A 19,480-nucleotide genomic window follows, 5' to 3' on the forward strand; every position below is an offset into this window, starting at 1 on the left:
CAACTTCACAACTCTCTGTTATTCCAATCTTGCATAGTGTGCGGAAAGAACAAACACCTATATCAGGGGTCGGCAAGTAGTTTTCAGTGAGGTACAGATTCGGTGTAAAATTTTTTATGGAGGTCCAGAAAAAACTAATAATTAAAAGGTACTGTTTTTTATTGTGTTTTCAAGTCAAGTTAGTTTCCAAGAAAAGGGTAAACCAAGTAAAACAAGAAGTTCTCAGTTAATATTGTAATATATTCAATGTGAGAAATTACATCGATGGTCTTGAGCCAGTTTTTTAAAGATTGATGTATGAGGAGTTAATATTGTAATATATTCAATGTGAGAAATTACATCGATGGTCTTGAGCCAGTTTTTTAAAGATTGATGTATGAGGAGCACAGCAAATTGCAAAGTATGTCTTCGAGGTGGTCATCCGTCAACCTTCACCGATATGTGTTCTTCGAAAAATTCATTTTCAAGAACGACGATTCGCATATATATGTCGAACCAAACATAGTGGCCAGATTGATAGCTACTTTCTTACAATTTTCATATTTTTCAGAAACATGTTTATCCCAAAATTCTTCAGTGGATACAGTTTCATACATTTGCAAAGAAATATCTTCTTGCAAGTCAATTATCTCCACTTGAACTGAAGACTTTGAAATGCTGAACAACTTAGCAGCCACATCAGTCCATTCTTGCGATGCATCAACTTCATAAGGAAATTTTAGGAATTGAGACAGCTTTCCAATTTCCACTGCGCTCTCTTTGACTAAAACGACAGGTTTGGAATGGTTTAATTGTCTGAGTTCTATTGGTCGAGCGTGATTTGTTTTGAACTCCATCAACTTCATGAAGATTCAAAAAATGGTTGGAGGGCACTGTTTTAACAACATTTAAGACTACATCATCTTTGTCAATGTTTGATATAAAATTATCTATACAGGCGTTCTGGCTCTGAGCACTATGGGACTTAACTTCTGAGGTCATCAGTCCCCTAGAACTTAGAACCACTCAAACCTAACTAACCTAAGGACATCACACACATCAATGCCCGAGGCAGCATTCGAACCTGCGATTGTAGCGGTCGCGCGGTTCCAGACTGTAGCCCCTAGAAGCGCTCGGCCACTCTGGCCGGCCAGGCGTTCTGCCTGGTAGGCTTATAGTTAAGGCAATTGTAACTGTATGACTTGAGGGTATCTAGCAGTAATCTACTTTTAGAATTTCGCACCATCACATCTATATTAATGTCACCAAATATTAAAATTTTATGATTCTTGTATCTAAGGAAGTACATAAAGAGATTATCTACATGTTTGGCAATAACATTGCACCAGTTTTGGGGACACAGTACATAGATACTACAACAATCTTGCTTTTGGGGAAGTGAACAGCAGCAATTTCAATTTCTCCTTCATGCACTAAATTCTCGAGGTCTATTATCTTAACTGTATGTTTGAGATCACTTTTCATTAGTATTGACACTCCTCCATTTTCCATAACTGATCTAAAACAAGCAGTTAAAAATTTAAAGCCAACAGGAGTATACATCATGGATCCATGTGCTTTAAGTCAGTGGTCATTTAGGCACAGAATATCACAGAGCAATTCTTCTAGAACTAGTTCAAGTTCATACAGTTTATTTCTCACTGACTGTATGTTTATAAGATAGAAGAACAGATAATCACAGTCTTCTTTTGATTGTAGTACAGGTTTCTCATAATCTAACTTTATAGTTAATGGTAGTGGAGGTTAAGTATTGCACAAACAAAAAATATGTCCGAATGTTAGGCAGACTTTAAGAAATACCTGTATTTCTAGTCGGATGGGGGGTGGGGGAGGATATTTTTTTCTCCGTCGGCATCAGAAGTCCTCTATACCTGTCTGCGTATGCACATAAGAGAATAAGACTAAAACACAGATAGATCTTAGTATTCATATCCTTTACTTAGGGTGTAGCCGAAGCTACAGTAGTGTACTTAAACTATCCTTTGCGGATACTGCTCCGAGAGTTAACCAGTTTTGGAGCTGTTCAGTGAAGAATTATTCACAACATTCAACCTTATATTTTTGATAACGTTTCATAGCCACTAAGTGGGTCTTTTTTTCGTAGTCAATGGATCGCGATAACCGCAGAGCGAGGCAACAATGATTTGTCATACGTCTCTCAAGGTGTATAACGTGACCCATAACGCATTTCTAAATCTGTATGTGAAAACTTCTTTCTTTACGAGGAACTTTAATCACAATGTATTTTTAAATATGGATCATATAACCGAAGTACCGAACTGTTTGTCACAGTGAAAGTTCGTGTTTATGCAAAAACAATTAGGGCCAATTTCAGTTTGTCAATGTTGGCTGTATGTTTTGCTGCCAATCGTCTGTTAGTAAGCTAAGGTAGAAGGTGTGGGCTGTAGTGTATATTTTCGTGTGTTGAGAAGGTGGATGCGTGTTGCTGGAAAAAGAACCAGTGCTGCGAAAGACTTGTTTTTTTTCTTCTTTTTTTTCGACGGTCGCGTTCACAAGTCGTTTTTGTTGTATCTCTTACGCACTATAAATAAATCACTTGTCGAATTTAGTTTGTGTGACAGTAATGCATTTATTTTATGCAAAAATGTTTCATAAAATAACGTGAATGCAGGATATGCCTGATGACATTTGTTCCGCGGTGTTGATTAGAAACACAAGTTTGGAATTCCGACACCAGGACTGAGTGTGACTATGACGTCTATGCTCCCGTTTACACCTCCAATTGTGAAAAGATTATTAGGGTGGAAGAAAGGGGAAGGCGAGGATAAGTGGAGCGAGAAAGCAGTGAAAAGTTTAGTGAAGAAACTGAAAAAGACAGGAGGATTGGAAGAACTCGAGAAAGCAATTACAACACAAGACATCAATACCAGATGCATCACCATCCCTAGGTAAGTGTAACCGAGAAAGTTTCAGTTACAGAATATGACTTACAAACGACATATAGCTTGTGAAGTCTTCAGCAATTGAGAAATTTTCTGTTTTCGGTACTTTTATCGTCATTTGTTTATAAATGGCAAACAATCTTTCTGAAGCAAAACGTGACTTTTTAACTCCTTCGTCGCCTCTTTGAAGGTACTATTTGATCGCTTGTAGATAGTAAATCTCTAAGCTATCTGCCTCTCAGACTACTTTAAAGGTCCATGTTATTTGTGGACTGTGAAGTGTATTTACAAAATTCACTAGGTGCTGTAAGCCCTCTCCACCCTTACGCTCATAAAACTCGTTGTTTGGACAACATTGTAAAAGAAAAAAAAAAATTATTGATTTTGTTTTATTTTGCAGTTGAACACAATACAGTTTATATTAGTGTTACTACTTGGAACTTGTGCACTATATTATCATGCTGTAACAAAGATCTCTCTAAAATGTTCTTTGACAGTTGTACTCAATAACTCTTACTACCGAAAATATCCTTGTATATTAATAGATCCAAGTAAAGAACAGAAGAGCATGCCATCCATAAAGATAGTATAACGTGTATGTATTTGAGTAAACTGTCTATTGTATCATTCAAACACATGTACAATTGTCACAAACGGATTGTAATTACCATGAGGGAAGTGTCATAGGATGTATGCTAGAAATTAGGTAAGCATAATGTACTAATGAAGGTTTTGAATTTTGGTTTAAAAATCAGATATGAGATACTAAAAACTGATTATATGTTGTGTTATTTTGAAATGGAAGATAGCATGTTTCATTGATTACATTAAACACTGTGTTTAGAGAGGCTCCAAAAAGAAATATTCATGCTTTATACATTGTGTCACCTACATGTACTGCATTGGTATCGGAAAGGGATATAGTGATCAATAAGAAATTTATTCTGTTATTGTGCTTCTTAAAATCAAATAAATAATCAAAACTGTGGTAACACAACAAAAATTGTTTGTTTAAGCTTGAACAGTATCTTTATTAAGACATATTTTCCATGTTTGGAAGGATGAAGGAATATCTACTGTATAATAGTGTAGGACCTTTGTGTCTTGTGCATCGTAATGAAGTGTTTATAGTACAGATGCAACAAAGGTTCCATAAATTCATAAACCAGAATTGAGTTTTTGCATACAAGTGTTATGCATCACAAATCTTGTTATACTGGCATGCTGCTATATTACTCTATTTATTTCTAAATGTTTTGTGTTAGTGAATTTCATATTATTTGTTGTTTAAAAACTGAGAGATGTTGCAATTTATTTTATAAAAGGGGCATTTGTGGCTTTGATGTTTTCCGTAAATGTGGTCCTGTAACCTGGAAGACATTTCAAAGTGTAAGACTAAAATAAATTGGTCCAGTAAAGAGTCCCATTATTGCTCATCTATGTCAATTTCAGTGTGGAGTTTTTGAATTGATTGATTATTTATTCATCTTATTGAGTATATCAGTACATTTTTGTACAGTTTGTATGGGATGTGGAAGATGTATCATTGCAAAATAAACATAAATATCAGGGAGAGATCAGCTATTTACAAAATAAACAAACATAACAAAGTTACAATTTGTAATATCTAAAAAATTAAAATGTTTGTAGTCATATGAATTCTGGTTTGTGGGCTACAGCATGCAGACCCTAAATAGCTATGCTTAAGTTACATATACACAAACAAATTATATGAATTTAAAGCATTGGAACTTTGTTTCTAGAAATTCTTTATAGAGTTTATTCATCTTTGAACATTTTATATGATATCGGTGTAAATGTTTACATATAATGCTAAGAGACATAAGGCATGTAAAATTTCATAATATTGACATCAGTGACACATTACTACCGATAATGTGACAATTATGTATGCAGAAACTTTTTAACCAACTATTTGTTACAACTTACTACAACAGTAATTAGTCAGAACTTTGTCACTTAAATGTGATTTCTCATACACTTTTAGCGAGTAGTATGCTTTCTTCGTAAACCACTGCAAAAATAATTTTAAATGTACTGTAGGGGGGTCGACAGAAGCGTCCGATCCCACGCGTCGGCTTTGACCAGTGACGTCATGACGGCGCAGAGTTTGGTTTGAGTGTGGCTGTCTCCAGTTCTGTTTTATCTTACTTTATTTACTTTTCTGATCTGTTCGTTCTATCTCGTGAGATATTTTTTTTTTTTTTTTAATTATCTGTTTCCTCCAATTTCTGTTTTAGTTTATTGTATTCATCTTTCTGATCTGTTCGTTCTATCCCGTGAGATTTTTTTTTTAAAGACAAAAAACACTAATCAGCTACTGAACCATCTTTATCTTCTATGGGTTGCAGGGGTTACGAACCCTGGGGAAGTGGGTGGGTATTCATGCATGGCTGTCTTCACTCACACGTTGTAGCTACGCAAGGCGTCTAAATTTGTTTATATTTAGTTTGCCCCCCACCCCAAACACCCCATTTCCCACGCTTGTCCCGTTAGTGTCATTAGGCTTCTTGCGGAAAGTGTGTGTGTTTGTTTTTGTTTCCGCCATATTTGTGACGTCATGGGTCAAAGCAGACGGGCGGGATCGGACACTTCCCTATTTCCCTGTAGGGAACAGAATGAGCAGCTTTCAGAAGTCTATTGAAAAATCTGGGACCTAGCAAGCAATGGTATAAATAAAGTATTTTTCGATGTAACATTCATTTCTTTCGTTGATCTAATGGAAATCAGGTCTTTTTGGATATAGTTATATGATTTGATATCTGCTTGGTTTTTTTTCTGATAATTTTGTTATTGAGTGGGAAGCTCTATAACCAACTTTTGCTTCTTCTGTTATAAAAGTGGCAATTGACGTTTTTCTGTAGGAACTCTAAATGATGAATGGTGAAACAAGTTAAGTTGGTGAGACAAGTTGAGACAACTACATATAGGAATGCTTGGGGAATTTTTAAAACTGTTTGAAAAGTAGACTACTATATTAATATGTGTTTATAAATAAGAATGTTCTCTTTGTTTAATTGTAAGTGACTCAGATCTGTATTCCTAGAAAATCAACAATAGCCTATCACAGACTGGGCACACTATATTTGTTACGAGGTGGACAACCTTGTCAAACAATACTCTTAACGAGAATTTTTTTTTCTCTTTGGGTGTTGCCAAACAATACCGTTGACAAGAATTTCTTTTCTCTTTGGGTGTTGCCAATCATGTTCATTTCTTGTGGATTGGCTCTAATACAATTAATAAAAAATCACAATTAACTGTTTTTAAAAGCCTGATCTGTCTATTGAGCTGTGTCATAACCTATGCAAGATTCTGTCAATTGCGGTATTGTCTGCACAGTGTGATGGTTAGCGAGTGATATGAAACTAAATTTATGTTGCATATTAGTTCGATTGTGATTTTACACAGAAATTGTAACATTGTTAGGAGTTTCACACAGTGCTTTGTCTATTGAATTTTTGTGCCTCTAAATTGGAATGATCCTTCAAAGCTTAAATCCTTGTACCTATTTTGAACTTCAGTGTTTCTATATTAGGATAGATCTAGAGCAATCGATAAGGTCAGCCATAGTCAAATGTAAGGAAACATACTCTTTATCTGCACCTGTCTTTTCGTGGAGTTCTGTATCAGTTCCATGCTGAATTGTAAATCATGAGATCTGTGACACTGTTCACTCTGCAATCAGATTTTTCTGTTTCCTCCATAGATTATTCATGCTACATTACAATGATTGTTTACAAAAACCACAGCTGCTGATAACACCTTCTTTGAATTCTTGTCAGGTACGAACAGATGGTCAATTTTCAATTCCCTAACAGAGGTAAATAAGAATGTAGAAATAGAAGTGAAAACACTGATGTATATGTAAAATGGCCTCCATTTCCTTGCAACATCAAATTACGATAAAAATTCAAGCTACCAACTATAACCTTTTGAGCTTTGTCAGGATGTTGTCAAAGAAACTGTGTTCTCCAACAATTATGATCGTTGTATCTCTATTACCACCACTGCCAAAACAACAACAACATGAGGTGTTTGTTTTATGTTTCTTTTCTACTGCAAGACTGGATAACTAATGAGGACATATTGAATCAACTTGGAAAGAAAAGAAATTTATGGCACAGCTTGACTGAAGGAAGGGGATTATTCATAGAACATCCTGAGGCATCAAGGGATCACCAGTTTGTCACTAGAAGACAGGATGGAGTTAAAAAAAAAATGTAGATGGAATCCGAAGCTTGAATACAGCAAGCAGTTGCAAATCGATGTACGCTGCAGCAGGTGCACGAAATGAAGAGACTTGCACAGGAGAGATTAATGATGTGGAGAGCCACATCAGAACAGTCTTAGGACTGAAGACTATGCCAACGGTCAACAACAACAACAACATTCTACCAAAGACAATAACTGATCAGGTTTAAAATGGTTCACACCAAATTCAACCTAACCTTAGAAAATACATCTTGTTTAAGTCCACACTACTAGCAGTGAAGAATGGCAGTGTGCTCTAAATGTAGGGAAATGTATGTTAATACAAATAAATTCTGTGTGCTGCACGACACAGTCATGTCGATTAAATATCTGGGCATAGGAAAGGGAATGGGCATACCAGGACAGTTGTAGTGAAAGTGAATGGTTGACTTCAGTTTATTGAGAGAATTTTAGGAAAGTGCAGCTCATCTACATAAGGACCACGTATAGAACGCTAGTGCCACCCATTCTCAGGTACTGCTCTAGTGTGCGGAATCCACACCAGGTTGCATTAAAGGAAGGCATTTAGAGGGGTGCTGCTAGATTTGTTACTTGTAGATTCGATCAATGCTTTGTAAAATCACATGGAAGCAGGGACGATGACGCTTGTGTTGTGAGGCACTATTCAGAAAATTTAGATAACTGACATTGAAGCTGACTGCATAACAATTCTACTCCCGCCAATGTAAAGACCCCAAATGTAAGAGAAATTGGCCCTCGTATGGAGGCATATAGACAATGGTTTTTCCTTCCCTCCATTTGCGAGCGGAACAGGAAAGGAAATGACTGGTGGTGGTACAAAATACCTTCTACCATGCACCAGACAGCGGATTGTGGAGTGTGTATGTAAATGTAGATGATATCCAGGACAGTGACACAAAGAATTTTTGTTGAGAACCTTACGCAATGTCCCTCCTCCATTGCTGGCCAAACACTGGCAGTGAAAATTTCCACCACTAGGATTCTCACTGGCGTACATCAGAGTCAAGTGCCACGGCATGAGTGTGTATTCACGACATCAGCTTTGGAGGTGGGAAGTCGTTACATTACTTGAAAAGCAGCTGAATAACATATTAAGAAAATGAACTTGTTTTTAATAGAGTAGCAGTGTTTCTGTTAATTATGGTACTTTAGGCCACAAATTTGTAAAATTCTTTGACGAGTAAGTTCTTAAATATAGTGTTGTGGTCTTCTTTTGGAAACTTTTTCTTTTCGAGGATCACAAGGAAGGATAGATTATTGGTTTCAGCCAGTTGTAGGGCCATCTTCAGATCTGAAGAGAAATTAGATTACATTCAGTTCTCATTCTGTAGACCCAAAAATGAGATCATTCTTGTGGGTGTGGAATGTGTCAAAAAGTATAACATAAAAAAGTAGAACATTTGAATATAATATTCACTTCCCTGATCATTTGTTAGCAGCATGTCAAGATACGTGATTACATTACAGTAAACAGGAACTGCTAATATTTACAGAACTAATATACCGACTGAATGAAACATAGTTATGCAGAAGGCTACAGACCGGTGTTCATAAAATGAAGAACAGATAAAATTAATTGTTCCAAAATAGTTGTAAGAGTGCATGCCATGTAATAGAAACCAGTGTCTACATCAGTTAATAGAGCGAAATGCTTTGTCATAGTCATGTTTACAATTCCAAATGGCAAGATAAAATTGAGTAAAGTAGTGGAAATAAACCACAGTCACGGTATGTACTAAACAGTTTTGAATACACACGACTCAATGATTGTAGTTACAATATGTATATACACTGTACACCATTTCATTGTGCAGTATAACAGAGTGAATAGTACAAAATTTCTTCCCAATTGTGAATATTTTTGATATCAGCTGTATTAAGTGTGGAAATCATTCCTTGGACATGAACATTTGTGCCAGCACAATTTTTTGTGTATCACCAAAAGGAATTATCTGCATGCCTGATACAGGTGATGTCAAAATTATTTGCAATTGCAGCTAAATTCCATAATATTACTACAGCTGCAGATAGCCACCAGTGTGTGTGCATGTCTGAAAGAACAGAAATTAAGAGTGAATAGTATCGTATGGATAATGGGCCACATATTATTGTACTTCGATTACAAGGTATTAACATAGACATCAAGCTACAAAGAGCATACTTCATAACACAACTTTCTCAGATGGGATCTTCTTAGGTTCAGAATAGGTCCCTCAATGGTTTTACTTTTTTTACGATAAGACTTAAGATTAGATCAGTACTGTAAATTAATATTACACTCCTGGAAATTGAAATAAGAACACCGTGAATTCATTGTCCCGGGAAGGGGAAACTTTATTGACACATTCCTGGGGTCAGATACATCACATGATCACACTGACAGAACCACAGGCACATAGACACAGGCAACAGAGCATGCATAATGTCGGCACTAGTACAGTGTATATCCACCTTTCGCAGCAATGCAGGCTGCTATTCTCCCATGGAGACGATCATAGAGATGCTGGATGTAGTCCTGTGGAACGACTTGCCATGCCATTTCCACCTGGTGCCTCAGTTGGACCAGCGATCGTGCTGGACGTGCAGACCGCGTGAGACGACGCTTCATCCAGTCCCAAACATGCTCAATGGGGGACAGATCCGGAGATCTTGCTGGCCAGGGTAGTTGACTTACACCTTCTAGAGCACGTTGGGTGGCACGGGATACATGCGGACGTGCATTGTCCTGTTGGAACAGCAAGTTCCCTTGCCGGTCTAGGAATGGTAGAACGATGGGTTCGATGACGGTTTGGATGTACCGTGCACTATTCAGTGTCCCCTCGACGATCACCAGTGCTGTACGGCCAGTGTAGGAGATCGCTCCCCACACCATGATGCCGGGTGTTGGCCCTGTGTGCCTCGGTCGTATGCAGTCCTGATTGTGGCGCTCACCTGCACGGCGCCAAACACGCGTACGACCATCATTGACACCAAGGCAGAAGCGACTCTCATCGCTGAAGACGACACGTCTCCATTCGTCCCTCCATTCACGCCTGTCGCGACACCACTGGAGGCGGGCTGCACGATGTTGGGGCGTGAGCGGAAGACGGCCTAACGGTGTGCGGGACCGTAGCCCAGCTTCATGGAGACGGTTGCGAATGGTCCTCGCCGATACCCCAGGAGCAACATTGTCCCTAATTTGCTGGGAAGTGGCGGTGCGGTCCCCTACGGCACTGCGTAGGATCCTACGGTCTTGGCGTGCATCCGTGCGTCACTGCGGTCCGGTCCCAGGTCGACAGGCACGTGCACCTTCCACCGACCACTGGCAACAACATTGATGTACTGTGGAGACCTCACGCCCCACGTGTCGAGCAATTCGGCAGTACGTCCACCCGGCCTCCCGCATGCCCACTATACGCCCTCGCTCAAAGTCCGTCAACTGCCCATACGGTTCACGTCCACGCTGTCGCGGCATGCTACCAGTGTTAAAGACTGCGATGGAGCTCCGTATGCCACGGCAAACTGGCTGACACTGACGGCGGCGGTGCACAAATGCTGCACAGCTAGCGCCATTCGACGGCCAACACCGCGGTTCCTGGTGTGTCCGCTGTGCCGTGCGTGTGATCATTGCTTGTACAGCCCTCTCGCAGTGTCCGGAGCAAGTATGGTGGGTCTGACACACCGGTGTCAATGTGTTCTTTTTTCCATTTCCGGGAGTGTATATAACCTCTCCATATTTTTTTCACTTAACATATATCTGCGCCTTGTGTTAATAAGTAAATTTTTTGACAATCTCTTAGAATTATGTAGACTCTCGCATTGTGTATGTCCTGAGCATTTGTAATGTGTGGAATTATTGTGGTATACCCATATCTGCCTCCGCCAACATAATAACATAGATTTCGTTCTACGCACACTGTATTATCTGCAACTGTTGTGTTAAATTAGGTTATATTTCTGTTGTTTTGTAAATGGAAAATGTTGTACTTGTAGTGTTTTGACAGCCATTTTTGTTACTTTAATGCATATATACTACAGAGAACATGATGGAACACAGCAGTCTCTACATATGTTGCTTTTATCTAAGATGGCACTATAGTTCCCTTCACCTTCTCATTGTACATCGCCACATGTGCTTACGGTACTTGTCCCTGGCTACGTAGTGCAGACTTAATAAGAGAACTTCCCCAAATATCATCTTTTCAGCCTCAAGATGGGTCTCTCAACCAGTCAACAAGACAGGAGATTAGAACAGTACTTTATAGTAATGAACCCAGCAATGCATCACGATTACTAAATACAAAGGGTATCAGGGAAGTTTTGCAATACAACTTTACGTATTTAATTTTTTCGAAGTAATTTCTGCCACGTTGAATACACCTCTCCATCGTCTGAAACCACTGAAAGCTATATTTGTGACAGTCTTTTTTTTTTGCACCTATTTGTGACTCAGCATCTCCGCTATTTGGTGAGTGGCAACTTCCCTTTTCACAATACTGTTACCTTCCATCCTAGATTTTCCATTCTTTGAAAGGACAAATATGTGATTTTGATATCTTCAATGGTCAAGGATCATTCAATTGATGTATCTACTGGACATATAAGGAAACCCAAAATAGCCACTTTTTACAACCAGACAGAAGTTGGTGATGGTCTAGTGGAACAGCTCTGTGTACACTATTCTTTGGTGATGGAGATGGTATGCCGTTATTTTCTTTGATCTTCTGCTGCTGCAGCAGCAAGTCGTATACTCCTAGCTCACTCATTTGTTACATAGTTTAATTCTTAATTTCTTTTTTGTGTTTTTGGTACTTGCATTGTTTAATTCATAAATTTCGGGCGTATTATAGTATTTGAGAGTTGTAGCATCGCGTTCTAGTACCTGAATAGTGTAAATTCGCGTAGTCTCCTTCCGCCGCCGAGCAGTGTCAGCAGTGCGCAAGTAGCAGCATTACTGCATTTACTAGGCAATCTTGTATTTTAATAACCGTTTAAATTTTGTCGATTTGTTTGCGCTCTCTGTAGATTAGTTCAGACGTTCTTTGCAAAACAGTTTTTAGCATGGATAGGGACTGCAACTGCTGTGTTCGGATGCAGGCTGAATTGGCATCCCTTCGCTCCCAGCTTCAGGCAGTGTTGGCTTCGGTCACACAGCTTGAGGCTGTTGCCAATGGGCATCACTGTGGGGGTCCGGATGGGGGTTTGTCGGGGACGGCCAGCTCGTCCCACGCATCCCCCAATCGGACTACGACTGTGGTTGCCCGGGATACTGCCCGCATTGAGGCTGATCCCTCACCTGTGGTAGAGTGGGAGGTCGTCTCAAGGTGTGGCAGGGGGTGAAAGACATTCCGGAGGGCTGAATGGAAGGCCTCTCCAGTTTGTCTGACGAACCGGTTTCAGGCTCTGTGTCAGGCTGATACTGATCTTCGGCCTGACATGGCTGCTTGTCTTGTTCCAGAGGTTGCCCCTCAGTCTGCAAGATCCGGGTGGTCGCAGAGGATGGGCTTACTGGTAGTTGGGAGCTCCAACGTCAGGCACGTAATGGGGCTCCTTAGGGAAATGGCAGCAAGAGAGGGGAAGAAAACCAATGTGCACTCCGTGTGCATACCGGGGGGAGTCATTCCAGATGTGGAAAGGGTCCTTCCGGATGCCATGAAGGGTACGGGGTGCACCCATCTGCAGGTGGTCGCTCATGTCGGCACCAATGATGTGTGTCGCTATGGATCGGAGGAAATCCTCTCTGTCTTCCGGCGGCTATCTGATTTGGTGAAGACTGCCAGTCTCGCTAGCGGGATGAAAGCAGAGCTCACCATCTGCAGCATCGTCGACAGGACTGACTGCGGACCTTTGGTACAGAGCCGAGTGGAGGGTCTGAATCAGAGGCTGAGACGGTTCTGCGACCGTGTGGGCTGCAGATTCCTCGACTTGCGCCATAGGGTGGTGGGGTTTCGGGTTCCGCTGGATAGGTCAGGAGCCCACTACACGCAACAAGCGGCTACACGGGTAGCAGGGGTTGTGTGGTGTGGGCTGGGCGATTTTTTTAGGTTAGATGGCCTTGGGCAAGTACAGAAAGGGCAACAGCCTCAACGGGTGCGGGGCAAAGTCGGGACATGCGGGGACCAAGCAGCAATCGGTATTGTAATTGTCAACTGTCGAAGCTGCGTTGGTAAAGTACCAGAACTTCAAGCGCTGATAGAAAGCACCGAAGCTGAAATCGTTATAGGTACAGAAAGCTGGCTTAAGCCAGAGATAAATTCTTCCAAAATTTTTACAAAGGTACAGACGGTGTTTAGAAAGGATAGATTGCATGCAACCGGTGGTGGAGTGTTAGTTGCTGTTAGTAGTAGTTTATCCTGTAGTGAAGTAGAAGTGGATAGTTCCTGTGAATTATTATGGGTGGAGGTTACACTCAACAACCGAGCTAGGTTAATAATTGGCTCCTTTTACCGACCTCCCGACTCAGCAGCATTAGTGGCAGAACAACTGAGAGAAAATTTGGAATACATTTCACATAAATTTTCTCAGCGTGTTATAGTCTCAGGTGGAGATTTCAATTTACCAGATATAGACTGGGACACTCAGATGTTTAGGACGGGTGGTAGGGACAGAGCATCGAGTGACGTTATACTGAGTGCACTATCCGAAAATTACCTCGAGCAATTAAACAGAGAACCGACTCGTGGAGATAACGTCTTGGACCTACTGATAACAAACAGACCCGAACTTTTTGACTCTTTAAGTGCAGAACAGGGAATCAGTGATCATAAGGCCCTTGCAGCATCCCTGAATATGGAAGTTAATAGGAATATAAAAAAAGGGAGGAAGGTTTATCTGTTTAGCAAGAGTAATAGAAGGCAGATTTCAGACTACCTAACAGATCAAAACGAAAATTTCTGTTCCGACACTGACAATGTTGAGTGTTTATGGAAAAAGTTCAAGGCAATCGTAAAATGCGTTTTAGACAGGTACGTGCCGAGTAAAACTGTGAGGGACGGGAAAAACCCACCGTGGTACAACAACAAAGTTAGGAAACTACTGCGAAAGCAAAGAGAGCTTCACTCCAAGTTTAAACGCAGCCAAAACCTCCTAGACAAACAGAAGCTAAACGATGTCAAAGTTAGCGTGAGGAGGGCTATGCGTGAAGCGTTCAGTGAATTCGAAAGTAAAATTCTATGTACCGACTTGACAGAAAATCCTAGGAAGTTCTGGTCTTACGTTAAATCAGTAAGTGGCTCGAAACAGCATATCAAGACACTCCGGGATGATGATGGCATTGAAACAGAGGATGATACGCGTAAAGCTGAAATACTAAACACCTTTTTCCAAATCTGTTTCACAGAGGAAGACCGCACTGCAGTTCCTTCTCTAAATCCTCGCACAAACGAAAAAATGGCTGACATCGAAATAAGTGTCCAAGGAATAGAAAAGCAACTGGAATCACTCAATAGAGGAAAGTCCACTGGACCTGACGGGATACCAATTTGATTCTACACAGAGTACGCGAAAGAACTTGCCCCCCTTCTAACAGCCGTGTACCGCAAGTCTCTAGAGGAACGGAGGGTTCCAAATGATTGGAAAAGAGCACAGGTAGTCCCAGTCTTCAAGAAGGGTCATCGAGCAGATGCGCAAAACTATAGACCTGTATCTCTGACGTCGATCTGTTGTAGAATTTTAGAACATGTTTTTTGCTCGAGTATCATGTCATTTTTGGAAACCCAGAATCTACTATGTAGGAATCAACATGGATTCCGGAAACAGCGATCGTGTGAGACCCAACTCGCTTTATTTCTTCATGAGACCCAGAAAATATTAGATACAGGCTCCCTGGTAGATGCTATTTTTCTTGACTTCCGGAAGGCGTTTGATACAGTTCCGCACTGTCGCCTGATAAACAAAGTAAGAGCCTACGGAATATCAGACCAGCTGTGTGGCTGGATTGAAGAGTTTTTAGCAAGCAGAACACAGCATGTTGTTATCAATGGAGAGACGTCTACAGACGTTAAAGTAACCTCTGGCGTGCCACAGGGGAGTGTTATGGGACCATTGCTTTTCACAATATATATAAATGACCTAGTAGATAGTGTCGGAAGTTCCATGCGGCTTTTCGCGGATGATGCTGTAGTATACAGAGAAGTTGCAGCATTAGAAAATTGTAGTGAAATGCAGGAAGATCTGCAGCGGATAGGCACTTGGTGCAGGGAGTGGCAACTGTCCCTTAACATAGACAAATGTAATGTATTGCGAATACACAGAAAGAAGGATCCTTTATTGTATGATTATATGATAGCAGAACAAACACTGGTAGCAGTTACTTCTGTAAAATATCTGGGAGTATGCGTGCGGAACGATTTGAAGTGGAATGATCATATAAAATTAATTGTTGGTAAGGCGGGTACCAGGTTGAGATTCATTGGGAGAGTGCTTAGAAAATGTAGTCCATCAACAAAGGAGGTGGCTTACAAAACACTCGTTCGACCTATACTTGAGTATTGCTCATCAGTGTGGGATCCGTACCAGATCGGTTTGACGGAGGAGATAGAGAAGATCCAAAGAAGAGCGGCGCGTTTCGTCACAGGGTTATTTGGTAACCGTGATAGCATTACGGAGATGTTTAATAAACTCAAGTGGCAGACTCTGCAAGAGAGGCGCTCTGCATCGCTGTGTAGATTGCTCGCGAGGTTTCGAGAGGGTGCGTTTCTGGATGAGATATCGAATATATTGCTCCCCCCTACTTATACCTCCCGAGGAGATCACGAATGTAAAATTAGAGAGATTAGAGCGCGCACGGAGGCTTTCAGACAGTCGTTCTTCCCGCGAACCATACGCGACTGGAACAGGAAAGGGAGGTAATGACAGTGGCACATAAAGTGCCCTCCGCCACACACCGTTGGGTGGCTTCCGGAGTATAAATGTAGAGGTAGAACTTGTCTGGGATAAGATGCATTGTGCATATACTTAATGAATAGTGGCTATAAAACATTCAAACGAGATAATTTTACACAATCATTTCGATGAGAGCTGGTTTCATCCCAGATTCAAAGGCACATCAAACATTTTAAGCTCACAGTTGAAATTAGGAAAAGCGGTACCCTTATACTCGAGACAGATGTACTAAAATTCAGTCAACCTGAACACTGGCCTGTAGGTTCTAGGGGAAGATGCCAGTTCTGTGGCCAAGTGAAAAACAAAACTACAAGGGAGGTCTTGCTCAAACTGTCTAAAGTGGATATGCAAAGCTCATTGTTTCAATGTGTGGAATGACTGTTTCAAGAGATTGTATTTTCATTTATTAATTTTGTAAAATTCAACTGGTATATCATCAAATTTATGTTTTACTAATATTTTATGTTCCATTTTTATACAAACTAAGATTAATATTTGTTTAACAGTGAAGCATTTTAAGATATAATTTGCTTTTTTTTAAAATTACATATTATGGCAGTAGTACAACAATATAAAGATAATAGATTGTAGTCATATAACATTGGAAAAACTCAATGGATGACTATTGTCACGGACATGACCTGTCATGTAACTTTTTAGGCACGACCACTGGAGGGTTAATAATCCCTACCAATTTTCCCATTCATTTTAAATGAGTTCATTATTTCCCAATCAAGGTTTCACGTGCAGTAACAGTAAACAAGGCTCAAGCTCAGAGAGAGAGAGAGAGAGAGAGAGAGAGAGAGAGAGAGAGAGAGATGTGAAGAGATGTGAGGAGATGGATGGTGAAAGGGGGAAGAAGAGGAGATGGACAGTGAGAGGGAGGGGGGGGGGGAGATCAGGGTGTTTATACAATTCCCATAAATACAAAGGGTACTAGGAAAGTTTTGCAATAGGATGCAATTATAAGTCGCAGGAAGCTAATTGCTGTTGTGCTCAGAGAATATTTCATACTTGCGTTGTAGCTGCTGTGCCAAGTCTGTAAGTGCAGTCGTTCACTAGTAGGATTGGCGTGAAGTGCTTTTTATGGCATCGTCGTCATGAAGTGAGATTCGGGCAGTTTAGCGGTACAACTTTGCGCACGGTCTGAACGTAGACAAGTGCTTTGAAGAAATGACACTTGCACTCGGTGATGTGTTTCCATATTGTACAACTATATTCATGCGGTACACAGAATTCCAAAGAGGAACTTTCACTCTGGAGGATGCCGAGAGGACAGGAAGGCCACAATCATCAGTTACAGAAGAATATGTTGATGCTGTGAGGAAAATGCTGGATGAACACAGGCAAGTGACCTCTAAGCAGATAGAGGATACCTTAGGACTAAATGCACTAGCAATTTGTTCTATGCTGTGTGGTCATTTGCAAGTAAAGAAACTTTGTTGTCTCTGGGTGCTGACATGTGACTTGGTGCCGAGGGATGTTAAAGAAGTTTTCTAGAGGACACTCTTCAGTATGTGTATAACATCATGACAGGTGACGAGACTTGGCTGTACTATTATGATGTGCCGAATAAGACTAAAAAAAAAAAGCTTGGGTCTTTGAAGGTGACAACACAGCCAATAACTGCCAGAAAATCATGATCAGTAAAGAAGAAAATGACAACTCTTTTTTTTTTTCAAATTGAACGGAATTAAGGAACATGTTGTTTTGGACACACAGAACACAGTCACAGCTGAGTGGTACACTGAGCAGTGCCTGCCCAAAGTCATCCAATCTTTGAAGAACCTGCGACTGAAGTCAAGAATGGACATTTGGTTCTTTCATCGTGGTGACGCTTCAGCTCACCACGCCAAAGTGTACACCAAATATTTGTAGGGTAAAGGAATGAAACTTCTTGAACACCTTCCTTACAGTCCAGAACTTGGTCCCTGTAACTTTGCACTATTCCCGCATGTGAAAATGAAGCTGAAAGGATTTGTTCTTCTTTTGGGTTTATGGAGTCTTACTTTTTTGAAGACCAAAAACTGAAGTGTTCAGTAGTTTTTTTTTATTTTGGAAGAAATCTTTTGGCAGTTCCCTCTTATATACATGGTGAAGCAAAATTCACGCACTTGGACTTCCCAGCACGACTCCTCCCATACCAGCTATAAAAAGTCTGCCCCCGGTAGCTGAGTAGACAGCGTGACAGGATGTCAATCCTAATGGCCCAGGTTCGATTCCTGGCTGGGTCGGAGATTTTCTCCGCTTAGGGACTGGCTGTTGTGTTGCCCTAATCATCATCGTCATTTCATCCCCATCGATGCGCAAGTAGCCGAAGTGGCGTCAAATCGAAATATTTGCTTCCGGCGAACGGTCTACCCGATGGGAGGCCCTAGTCACATGACATTTATTTATTTAGCAATAACAAAATTTCTCTCACAAAATTTTGTGTGGCGAGTACATCTGGCAGAAAAAGTATGTTAAAGAGTGGCAATCTGGCAACACTGGACCCACATGTATGGTAACTACCTCTGTCAGCAGGAATTAGTTGCGCTGTACAATTGGCACAGTGGATAAAGTTTTAGGTTGGCATGCAGGAGGTCTGGGGTTCGATCCCAGGTTACACTGCATTTTTTAATTTGCTAATTTCATTCTGACATTTCATACTGTAATGTACACTGTTTCTTAGGTAACATGTATTCTTCATTTACAACATTTTGTAAAGTTGGACGTAACAAATTCTTGGTTAGACAAATAAGAAATAGACAGTTGAAACAAATGACCTGTCATAGGACAGGATAACTACAAAAACAATATCAGTTTCGAGATGCTAAAGACAGACAGCACAGTACAATAACACACCATCTACTTTTCATTTATACTACATGTAATGTGAGCGCTCAGATGTCGCACATTAGCAGTGAGTGACAATAATAATGTCCCATTTGAATGACAGTATGACCTTCACAACAGAATACGTTGTCCTCAGAACAGCAGATGCTCAAAGCGACCTCCCTGCACTTTCAAACATTGCACAATCTGCCAGATCATACAGCTGTATACCTTTTGCAGCAAAGCTGCAAAGTAACAAGAGCAGCACAAACACGTGCTACCAATTCCTCCACAGTTGTCGGCAGAGTAGAGTACATGTGCTCCTTCAGGTGTCCCCACGGGAAGAAATCCAGGGGATTTAGGTCAGGTGAACACGGTAGCCATGCAACTGGACCTCCATGTCCAAGCAATTTCTCTGGAAATGTTCTGTCCAAATACTGTCGCACATTAATTACAGAGTGCAGAGGTGCACCATCATGTTGGAACTGTGTCCTCTGCTGAATGTGTAGTGGAATATCTTCCAGCGCATTGGGGTGATAGTTTTAGAAAAATGTAGGATATCTTTGTGCAGTCAACCGGTCAGGCAACATGTAGGGGCCCTAACACCAGTCGCCCAATATTACGGCCCAGACGTTGATAGCAAA

General features: G+C 40.7%; 2 protein-coding genes across 2 annotated transcripts in view; both read left to right on the top strand.

Moving 5' to 3' along the window:
- The first annotated feature begins 2,250 nt into the window (after window positions 1–2,250).
- The window catches only part of LOC126469920 (mothers against decapentaplegic homolog 3-like), a 218,555-nt gene continuing 201,325 nt past the window's right edge, over window positions 2,251–19,480 (top strand). Inside the window, exon 1 of the mRNA XM_050097312.1 lies at window positions 2,251–2,909. Coding sequence (XP_049953269.1) covers window positions 2,713–2,909 — 197 coding nt within the window. The 5' untranslated portion in view covers window positions 2,251–2,712. The remainder of the gene's footprint in view (window positions 2,910–19,480) is intronic.
- The window catches only part of LOC126469921 (uncharacterized), a 50,831-nt gene continuing 34,920 nt past the window's right edge, over window positions 3,570–19,480 (top strand). The window contains exon 1 of the mRNA XM_050097314.1: window positions 3,570–3,609. Within this exon, the coding sequence (XP_049953271.1) occupies window positions 3,596–3,609 (14 nt within the window). The 5' untranslated portion in view covers window positions 3,570–3,595. The remainder of the gene's footprint in view (window positions 3,610–19,480) is intronic.

Source organism: Schistocerca serialis, chromosome 3 (assembly GCF_023864345.2).
Source record: "Schistocerca serialis cubense isolate TAMUIC-IGC-003099 chromosome 3, iqSchSeri2.2, whole genome shotgun sequence".
Lineage (NCBI taxonomy): Eukaryota > Metazoa > Arthropoda > Insecta > Orthoptera > Acrididae > Schistocerca > Schistocerca serialis.